The sequence below is a fragment of the Hipposideros armiger genome, unplaced genomic scaffold (genome assembly GCF_001890085.2).
Source record: "Hipposideros armiger isolate ML-2016 unplaced genomic scaffold, ASM189008v1 scaffold_362, whole genome shotgun sequence".
Taxonomy (NCBI): Eukaryota; Metazoa; Chordata; class Mammalia; order Chiroptera; family Hipposideridae; genus Hipposideros; species Hipposideros armiger.
In genome coordinates this window covers 907554-917397 of record NW_017731712.1, presented here as the reverse complement: position 1 = coordinate 917397, position 9844 = coordinate 907554, and the positions used below count along the sequence as shown (strand labels likewise).

The 9844-nt window shown below is 60.5% G+C and overlaps 2 protein-coding genes across 15 annotated transcripts in view; one reads left to right on the top strand and one right to left on the bottom strand.

The window, feature by feature from the left end:
- Positions 1-2306: 2306 nt before the first annotated feature.
- DUS1L (dihydrouridine synthase 1 like) lies at positions 2307-8831 on the top strand. 5 transcript variants are annotated; one of them, XM_019661820.1, is made up of 15 exons: positions 2307-3139; positions 3315-3467; positions 4046-4289; positions 4736-4844; positions 5365-5415; positions 5772-5824; positions 6202-6284; positions 6367-6473; positions 6620-6764; positions 6988-7084; positions 7163-7251; positions 7627-7769; positions 8026-8063; positions 8298-8373; positions 8478-8831. In XM_019661820.1, exons 3-15 carry the CDS (start codon positions 4053-4055, stop codon positions 8615-8617), a joined length of 1368 nt encoding a protein of 455 aa, XP_019517365.1. In that variant the 5' UTR covers positions 2307-3139; positions 3315-3467; positions 4046-4052; the 3' UTR covers positions 8618-8831. The 5 variants fall into 5 exon arrangements, with proteins under 5 accessions (XP_019517365.1, XP_019517362.1, XP_019517361.1 ...); XM_019661817.1 differs by having other exon boundaries at positions 2309-3139; positions 3315-3381; positions 5712-5824; XM_019661816.1 differs by having other exon boundaries at positions 2309-3139; positions 5712-5824.
- Positions 8832-9120: 289 nt separating this feature from the next.
- The window catches only part of GPS1 (G protein pathway suppressor 1), a 5234-nt gene continuing 4510 nt past the window's right edge, over positions 9121-9844 (bottom strand). For 6 of the 10 annotated variants that reach the window (XM_019661975.1, XM_019661972.1, XM_019661973.1 and 3 more), the window contains 2 exons: positions 9672-9806; positions 9121-9583 (listed from right to left, as the gene is read on the bottom strand). In XM_019661975.1, the coding sequence (XP_019517520.1) occupies positions 9509-9583; positions 9672-9806 (210 nt within the window). In that variant the 3' untranslated portion in view covers positions 9121-9508. Of the gene's footprint in view, positions 9584-9671; positions 9810-9844 lie in introns of all 10 variants that reach the window. The other 4 variants (XM_019661974.1, XM_019661971.1, XM_019661967.1 and 1 more) reach the window with 1 other exon arrangement.

The following is a 9844-nucleotide window of genomic DNA, read 5'->3' as shown; positions in this document are numbered from 1 at the left end:
GCAATGATGGTGCCAACTTGGGCCAGTGAAGCAAAGTCCTCCACAACTAGACTGAAAAACAAAACGACAGCAACTTGTCTGTTCCCCTTCCCCCAATTCCCCAATGCTGTTCTCAGCCCCCCAATTCACCAATAAAAATCTTTTAAAAAAAAAGAGTGCAAGCTCTAAGCAACAGGGCTGCCGTTTCGATTCCCACATGGGCCAGTGAGCTGCGCCCAAGCTGAGCTGTCGCTGAGCTGCCAACAGGTGGCAGGATGGCTTAGCTGGTGAGAGCACGTGCTCCTAACAACAAGGTTGCCGGTTCAACTCCCACATGGGATGGTGGGCTATAACTAAGTCCATAACTAAGATTGAACACGGCACCTTGAGTTGAGAGGCAGAGAGCTGTCGTCGGGCAGCCGGATGGTGACTGGACTTGGAGCTGAGCTAGCTGTGCCCTATACAACTAAGACTGAAGGACAACAACTTGGCTGTTCCCCTTCCCCAATTCCCCAATAAAATCTTAAAAAAAATATATATATATATATATACACACACACATATGTAATACACACACACACACACACACACACACGGTGCCAAAAAAAGGTATGCACGTTTAAGAAAGGAAAACTGTATTAAAATTGTAATACTCATTATACATCGATAACAAAAGATGAATACAAGTCACGTTTGACGTCTGCAATGACAAGAGGTGCTCAAAATGGTTCCCATCAGTGTCCAGACACTTCTGATGACGGCGAACTACTGCTTGAGCAACACTGACCAAAGTGTCCACTTGTATCCATTTTTTCAGCACCCCCGGTATATACATTTTAACAGATGTTATCTATTCTCAAGGCGGTGATTCTAAGTAAGCAACAGCTGGAAGTCTGTCCCCTTTGGCCCACATCTCCCTTCCCCTCACCCCCAAGGCCTGGCAACCACCATTCTAGTCTGTTTCTATGAGTTGGGCTTTTTTAGATTGCACATATAAGTGAGGCTATGCTGTATTTGTCCCTGACTTACCTCACTTAGCAAGGTCCATCCATGTTGTCCCAAAAGGCAGGACTTCCTTTTTTATGGCTGAGTAATAATCCACATCACATTTTCTTTACTCATCATTCTTCAGTGGACACTGAGGTTGTTTTCATGCTTTGGCTGTTATTTTTTAAAGCTATATATAGACATTTACAGAACATTGTAAAAAAAAATGTGCAGAGAGTTCTCTATAGCCTTCACCCAGTTCCCCCGGTGACAACGTCTTATACGTCTGGTTGGTCCAGAAACCAGGAAGTGGGCGTCAGCACAAAGAGCTCGTCAGTTTCACCTGTGTGTGTGTGTGCGGGGGGGGGGGGGGGGGGGGGGGGGGTTCTATGCAATTCTATGACGTGTGGATCTGTACAACCATCATCACCCGCAAGACAGAATTGCTCCATCACTATGAGGCTCCCTCCCGCACCTTCCCCCAACCCCAGCCCCTGGCATCTATAATCGGTTCTCGTTTCTCCATCTCTACAATGATGTGACTTCAAGAGCAGTCTATAAATGCAATCAGCCTCATTTTTTGCGATTGGCTGTTTTCACCCAGCGTGATTTCCCTGAGAACCATCTGAGCTCTGCACATATCAATACTTTGTTCCTTTTTAATGCTGTGTAGTATCCATGACATGGATGTAATAATGATTCAGTCTCTCCACTTGTGACAGGTCTAGTCAGGTGTTTTATTTCTTCTTGAGTCAGTTCTGGTAGCCTGTGTGTTTTTAGCAATTTGTCCATTTCCTCCAGGTTATCTAATTACCAGTGTCGGGAACAAAGTGGGGGGGCTATCACTATGTCACTAACGATACCAGGAGAAAGGGGTCAACTGGCCTGCTGAGAGATGGCTGTTACAGTAACCTTACAGTTCGCTACCGTGGTTGCCACTATTCCTGACGACCACCTGTTCCAATGGGCTCCCCTCCCTCAGCCAGGCCAGCCTTCTGGGTGGGGGGGCTCCTGGTCTCCAGACCCACCTGGCTCTCCTGGGAGGAAAGGGAAGTAGCCCCATAGGAAACTCCAGTCTTCCACTGTTCTCACTTCCTACTGGTGGCCTGTCATTTGTTTTTAAATAATAAGTGTTTCTCAAATGTTCTATGCTTTTGGTCAACTTCCAGAGTCCTGGAGTGACTGCTGTGAACAAGTTTGTCCAGTTTTATCATTGCTTTTGGGGGGAAGGTTTGGGGAGTTCCTTCATCGTCTCTTCCAGAAACCCCGCCCACATATGTAAATTTAAAATTCCTAGGAGCCCCATTGGAAAAGACAAAAAGGACCCGATGAAGTTAATTTTCCTAGTGCAAACCGCAACAGTGCGAATGCCGTGGTGCCACGGGCTCCCCGCCCGCAGCCCAGGGAGGAGCCGAGCCGAGGGCGCCCGGCGTCCCGTGTGGGAACCGGAGCGGAGCCCCGGCTCTAACTGGCCGCGCTCTGAGGCGCGCGGGGCTGCGCTTCACCCCTGATTGGAGGTGAGGAGGCTGAGAGGCCTGACCAAGCGGGCCCCGCGGCACAGACAGGGGGGCCGCCAGGGGCGCCACATCCGAGTCCTGACAGCCCTGTCTCCACCTACGACACCCGAAGCGCTGCTACTGGCAACGCCACACTTCCGTCACTTTGGAGAGTTCCAGGGGCCCCGGGCCCGGCCCGATCGCGCAGGGCGGAGGCGGAGGTCGGAGGCTGGGAACGGTGCCCAGGGGGAGGGGGGAGACTGAGGCAGGAGGCCCGTGACCCCCAGTCCGCGGGGCCCGTCGCGGTGCTCGCAGGGAGGAAAAACAATCCTGAGAGGAGAGACCCTGCTCGGGCAGCGGGCTCGGGCGGGACTCCGGAGCGGCCGAGCCGACCTCCAGCCGCAGCCGTCCGATCCCGCGCGCGGCGCCTGCATCGCGGGCGGGCCCCTCGGCGGCCGGGCGCGGTTTCCCGGGGACGCGTTTCCCGCCGCACCGCGGGCCGCCCGGACCTCCCTGGCGGACGTACCTTCCGGCGGCCCAGGCGCGGAGCCCTGGGCCCGGCTGCGGCCCGGCGGGGGCCCCGGAGTGGCGGTTCTGGACCCTGCGCGAGCCCGGAGCCCCGCTCGCCGCCGCGGGAGGACCCCGCCCGACGGGGGCCCAGGCTCGGGCCGACTCAGGTGGGTTTCCTGCGGGGTTTGGCCGTGGCGTTCGCGGCTCCCGGGCGCCGCCGCCGCCCGGCTCCTCCTTCACGCTGGACCAGCGAGCGGGTCGGTCGGCCAGACCCACTCTGCCCTGGCGTTTTGGGGACTCCGTTGGCACTTAGATGCTTTTGTGTCGTTTCACAACTTCCAGACATACCAGACGCACAGCTGGGCACTTAGTTACTAAAGCGACGACGCTGCCTAAGTTGCAAAACGAGGTGAGCGCTGGCTGAGAAAGCCCCGCTCCCTGGTGCCGGGTGGTGTCGGTCTGGGCCAGGCCTGTACGGAAGGTGGGCCCCTCCAGGTAGGCTGCCCTCGGAGAAGATGAGCCAGAGAACAGAGCTCTGCTTCTCGCACCTTCACTGGGAGGACGGAGGTGGGCAGGGTGGGGCTGTATCCTCGCATCACTGACACGGCACCGCACTGGCACGGACCCCCTGACACCCAGAGGAGGCCTGATGGGGAGGGCAGGCCTGGCCCTGCGGTGATGTGGCCACCGGGTGCGCCTGCCTTGGGCGGGGGTGGTGTTGGCTCCTGGACCTTGTGGTTGGAGCTGCTTTTCATGGTGGCCTGCTGTGGCCAGGCGATTACTTCGACGTTGTTTTCACTCTTGACACCAGTCCTGCCAGGCAAGCATCTTAATCCCGCGAACAAGTGAGGGCTTAAGGCTCGGAGATGTTGAGTGACTTGCTCAAGGTCTCCGCTGGAAGGGGATGGCACCAGGTTTCAGTTCTTGGCATGCACCAGCCTGTACCTGTCGTGTCCACGCTCGTGACTGCGGGGCAGCGCTGGACGGGCCTGGGGGGTGGGTAGTGCGCCCTGAGTTTGGTCCGCTGCTCACGTGGGCTCTCTGGCCGAGTCCTGGTCTTCTCCTCCCTGCAGTGTGGAGATGCCGAAGCTGGAAGGCTTTGAGTTCTGGAGCCGTACCCTGGGGGGGGCTCGGCACGTGGTGGCCCCCATGGTGGACCAGAGCGAGCTGGCCTGGAGGCTGCTGAGCCGCCGCCACGGGGCCCAGCTCTGCTACACCCCCATGCTGCATGCCCAGGTCTTCGTCCGTGATGCCAACTACCGGAAGGAGAACCTGTACTGTGAAGTGTGCCCCGAGGACCGGCCCCTCATTGTGCAGGTGGGCGGTGGCCCCGGCTCCCAGTGCCTTTCCAGAAACAGCTTCCTGATTGGAGGGGAGGAGGACAGATGGGCGGGCCATGAAAGCGCCAGGGGCACCTGCAGCTGTTTCCTGGGGAGCTAGCTCAGACTGTGGTGAATGGACAGCGTGGGTGCCAGGAAAGGTCCGTAGCCCTGTGACCACCCCGCTTGCTGTGTCCATTAGAAAGAAGGGCTGCTCTCTGGAAAGTCAGGGACATCGGCTTTCTGGCAGAATTGAGAGAAATTCTGTGAATCTGTAACGCGCCTTCCTGGTGGTGTGGGGACGTGTCCTAACTTAGTCGTTTGGGAAGCGTTTAGGACAGGACGCCATCCTGCAGTCAGCCCCCGGGACCACCCCTCACTATCCCAGGTGGGCAAGGGACTAGGGCCTGGCTGGGGCTTGTGATGACGGCCTGTCTGTTCCAGTTCTGTGCCAACGACCCAGAGGTGTTTGTCCAGGCAGCTCTCCTGGCTCAGGGCTACTGCGATGGCATCGACCTGAATCTGGGTTGCCCGCAAATGATCGCCAAGCGAGGTAAGTTGGGGCCCAGCAGCTACTTCAGGCTGGGGCCGGGGGACCGCAGGGCAGCCCTCCTCGTGGGGTGGGGGGGGCATGGGGACAGGGTCCTGCTGGCCCTCAGGCTCCTCACTTCCTCTGGTGCCTGGGAGGTCGTTGGGCTCCCTCTGGATAAATGTTTTGCTGGAAGGAAGTCCCTGTCACATCCTTGTGCTGCCGCAGCCCTAGTGGCTGCACCCCTTATGTGGAGCTCAGCTTTTCCTCTTCGCTGGGCCTGAGAAATGGCTGGTTGGGCAGAGGCCATGTGGGTGGGCCTTGCTTCAGCGCCCTTCAGTTCAGGCAGCTGGACAAACAGACTTCCCAAGTCTGGAGCCTAGAAACGGCCCTGCTGAGACACCCACTCCCGGGGAGCCCATGGGGGTGGTGCTCAGGAAGCCCCAGCCCAGGGATCTGGACGAGTGCGCAGCCCACGCAGGAGCTCATGACCTATGTGGATGTGCGAGGAGGAGGGTGCAGAGGGCCATGCTGTCCTTTGCAGGTCACTACGGAGCCTTCCTACAGGATGAGTGGGACCTGCTCCAGAGCATGAGTGAGTCAACCGCACGTGGGGTGATTGGGCGAACGACTGGACCGCGGCCAGCAGTCCTGTCCGTGGTGCTCTCCTTGCTGTAGAAGGGGGCAGTGGAGAGGCGTCTGTCCTGTGCCAGAGGGCAAGTGCCCTTGCCCAGCTCTGGCCCCTCCTATGTCATGGGGGACAAAGGCGGCTCTCTCAGTTGCCATCAAGTGGGGACCATCTGTGCTCCCTTGTGGGTTTAGCCATGGGTGCCCCCAGTCTGCCTGAGGGTGAAGGCCACAGTTCTCAGAAGCCAACTCTCCTTTCCCCAGTTCTGCTGGCCCACGAGAAACTGTCTGTCCCTGTTACGTGCAAAATCCGTGTCTTCCCAGAGATTGACAAGACCGTGAGGTATGCCCAGATGCTGGAGAAGGCTGGCTGCCAGGTGAGCAGGCTGTAGGCCGTTCCCCACCCTGTGCCTGGGGGGCCCTGACCCCAGGAACGACCCTTGAGCAGCTCACTCTCTGGGGGTGGGCAACAATCACAGTGAACTTGAGGCAATGCTTAATGAGGGAGGCAAGTGGGGGGTCGGGGGAGTGCCGGGTTGTGCCACCTTCCCCCCTCCCCCACCAGCCCTAGCGTCAGGTTGGCGCCTGTCCCTCCTCATCAGCTGGTCCCAAGTGCAGCACAGGGGACCTGGGTCTGGTGGGGGCAGAGACTGAGAGCCAAGCCCGGGGCAGCCTTTCCTCCACTGCACGGGAAGCTGATGCCCAGAAGCCAAAGGCGGGGGTCCTGTGGGGTGAACAAGGCACTCTGTCCTAGCTGCTGACAGTGCACGGGCGCACCAAGGAGCAGAAGGGGCCTCTGTCGGGCTCCGCGTCCTGGGAGCACATCAAAGCTGTGCGGTAAGAGGACATGGGGGGATGCATGGGGTGGGGGGGGGACTGGGTGCTGCCGCCTCCGGGCTGAGTGACATGCTGCCCCCAGCAGCAAGGCCGTGGCAATCCCTGTGTTCGCAAATGGGAACATCCAGTGTTTGCGGGATGTAGAGCGCTGCATCCAGATCACGGGGGTACAGGGCGTCATGAGTGCAGGTGAGGCTGCCAGCCACCCCTGCCCCTGCATGCTGCCTGAACGGGGCCAGCCTTGCCCTTATCCTTGTCCTGTGTGATGTGGGGTGGGGGCGGGGGCGTCCTGGCGACATGGGGGCCCACAGCCTTGAGCCCCTTCCCCCCGGCAGAGGGCAACCTACACAACCCCGCCCTGTTCGAGGGCCGCAGCCCTGCCGTGTGGGAGCTGGCCGAGGAGTACCTGGACATTGTGCGACAGCACCCTTGCCCCCTGTCCTACGTCCGGGCCCACCTCTTCAAGCTGTGGCACCACACGTGAGTTGCCCTGCCAGGCAGACGCCGTGGGTCTGAGCCCTACCTGGGGTGCTGGGGGTTTTAAGAGGGAGCTCTTTGGAAACGGTTTGCCACCAAGTCAGGTCTAGAAGGGCCGGAGTAACAGTGAAGTCAGGCAGTAAGCCTGGGTAGGAAGAGAGGCAGCGCCCTGTGCCCAGGGCTCAGGGTGGGCGGTGGGCCCGCCGTGACGGGGCGTCTGTCCCAGGCTGCAGGTGCACCAGCTGCTTCGAGAGGAGCTCGCCAAAGCCAAGACCCTGGAGGGTGTCACGGCCGTGAGCCGGGAGCTGAAGCTGCGGTGTCAGGCACGTGCAGGGCTGACGAGATGCCCAGCGGGTGGGAGGAGGCGTGGCTGCTGACGAGGGCCCCCTGGGCTTTTGCAGGAGGACATGTCCAGGCAGAAGGAGGGGGAGAAGCCCGCGGGCGGCCTGCCTTTCTTCCACTGGATCTGCCAGCCCTACTTCCGGCCAGGGTGAGCTCCCGCAGGCACTGAGCCAAGGGCCGTGACCCAGGAGGGGTGACACGAGGGTGGGGAGGGCACTGCCACGCAGCCCCATCCTGCCAGGTGCCCAGTGTGTCTCCCATCAGCGAGTGTTTAGGTTTTAAGTCTTCTACCTCTGGCCCTGGGTGGATTTGTCCTGGGGTCAGTCAAGAGGGTGACCCCTGGGTCCCCTCTGGGTTCTGAGGCAGGGCCAGGCTGTCATCTGTGGCCACAGCCCTGACTGGGGCTCAGTGGCTCAGATCCTGGAGTCCCAATGTCCTGGCCTTTATGCCAATCCAGCCCCAGCAGCCCAAAAGCTGAGCTGCTGGGTGTACCCCAGCTCTGCCCACTGCCCTTCCCTTTCAGGCCCAAGGAGGGGAGCAAGAACGGGGGTGCTTGCAGCAAGCGGGCCCTGGAGGAAGAAGAGGGCAACACGGACGTCTTGTCCAAGAATAAGCAGAAGAAGCAGCTGAGAAACCCTCACAAGACCTTCGACCCTTCGCTGAAGCGTAAGCCGTTCCTGCTGCTGGGCCCAGGGAGGGGGACACCCCAGATAGCTTTTAACAAGCTGCAGGGGAGGCCAGAAGGAAGGGCCCCGGACCCTCCCACACGTCCTGGAGAGGCCCGCGTGGGAGACGCAGAGAAGGGCATGAGCCTGTCAGGACCGGGCCACAGGGAGCTGGGACGCCTGCTAGCTTCGTATGGGAGACGTCAGTGGTGGGGGTGCACCTGTTCAACCAGGACCTCCTTGTGTTCTTTTCCCAGCAAAATACGCCAGGTGTGATCAGTGTGGGAACCCAAAGGTGAGTCAGCCCTGCCGCACTGCCCAGGGCCGGGTGGTTCCTGCTGACATTTAAGGAGTCCCTGGACTGCCTGGGACCTGCGGGAGCACCCTTCCGTGTCTACTGAGGGTGCGGCATGCGCTCCTCAGTGTCTGGCAGGGAGGCCCTGGCCTGGGGAACAGCCCCTCTGCGCTCCTGACAGGCCAGTTGGGCCAAGGGTTGTCCATGCAGGCTCACTGGCTTTCCTGTGTCCAGGGCAACAGATGTGTGTTCAACCTGTGCCGGGGCTGCTGCAAGAAGCGAGCTTTCAAAGAGACCGCGGACTGCCCAGGTGAGGGGTGCTTACTGCCCTCGGCCCCTCCCCCGGCCCCCGAGGGCAGGACAGCAGGATTTGGGCCTCCTGAGCCCCATCGTCGCCCCTACTTCCTCTGCCAGGTCATGGATTGCTTTTTAAAACCAAACTGGAGAAGTCTCTGGCCTGGAAGGAGGCCCAGCCCCACCTGCAGGACCCTCAGCAGGCAGGGCCGGGGGAACCTGGTGGCTTGCCTGAGGTCGTGGGCGGTGCGCTGGCCTGATGGGCCCCAGGACTGCTGCCGAAACGCCTTCACTCAGGGAGTCCCCTGCTGCTTCACATGGAAGGACCAGCTGACAGTCTGCCCCTCGCCTGCCCTCCTGCCCGCGCTGGGGGTCCAGAAATGCTGCACCGGCGAGCAGGCTCCCAGGCTGGACCTGCCCTGTCCTGGCAACTTGTATGTGTTCAAAAGTAAACAATAAATCACTTCAAAGATGCGTGTGCAGAGAACCAACCTGTGATGTCCCCAGGTCTGGCAAGACCTCTGACCACGAGCTGGGAGGGTGGAGTTGGGCCAGGCAGACAGGCAGAGAACCTTCTGCCTTGATCCTGTTATAGCCCGAGCCCTTCCTAGAGAAGCCTCAGCCCTGCAGAGGGAAGGCTGGGGCTTAGCTCCCTCCCCTCCACCCCTGCCTGGCCACTGAAACATGAGGCCAGAGAACCCGGGAACAAGGCCCGGGCCCTGCCCCAAAGCCAGGCCCCAGGAAGACAGAGCAGCGCCAGGGGTGTGTCCTCAGGTCGCCCTTTAATGGTCTAAGTAAGCTTCACGATAGTCTGCAACCCCAAAACACGCTAACAGGAAGGCTGGGAGGCAGTGCCGGTGGGCAGGACCCTGAGCGCCAGGGGTGAGCCCTACAGGCCTCTCCTTGCAGGAATGGCCTCAACTGGCAGGCAGCCCACCTCCCCGGGGGCCCAGCATGCAGCACAGCGCGGGGAGGACAAAGAAGCCCAGGCAGGGTCCAAGAGCTGGCGGCCAGTGGCTGGGCCCCTGCAAGTGGGCCACAGGTGGCACCTCCAGAAGTGCCCCGAGAGCAGGCAGGCCCAGGTGCTGGAGTCCGAGGGGGCAGGTGGGGCGGGGGGGTGTGCAGATGGCCCTGGAGGCCTCCGGGTGCCCTCACATGTTGGTGCTCATTCGGGACTGGCTGTTGGCTGGTGTCAGCTCCCCCTGGCTACCCTCTCGAGGAGGGGACTGTGGGTGGAGACACAACTGTTAGCCCAGGAGATGCCACTGCGCCTGGCCTGGCCCCTCCCTGCCCCAGCGCCGCCCCTGCCCTCACCTTGACGTGGATCTGGTTACGCAGCACAGCCGCCCGCAGGATCATGGCTTTGGCACGGCGCTGGAACTCCTTGCCCATGAGCAGGGACTTCTCGAAGGTGGTGCTGCGCTGGTCCACGTCCCGGGCATACAGGATCTGCTGAGGGAGGCGGGGTTCAGCGGGGCTGGAGCCTG

What these genes read in the sequence shown, in the direction of transcription:
- DUS1L (XM_019661818.1), top strand. Translation starts at nt 4,053, where the DNA reads ATGCCGAAGCTGGAAGGCTTTGAGTTCTGGAGCCGTACCCTGGGGGGG. An exon ending in ACAGGGCGTCATGAGTGCAG is followed by an intron (nt 6,474 to 6,619) that starts GTGAGGCTGCCA and finishes TCCCCCCGGCAG; the next exon opens with AGGGCAACCTACACAACCCC. An exon ending in CAGCCCTACTTCCGGCCAGG is followed by an intron (nt 7,252 to 7,626) that starts GTGAGCTCCCGC and finishes CTTCCCTTTCAG; the next exon opens with GCCCAAGGAGGGGAGCAAGA.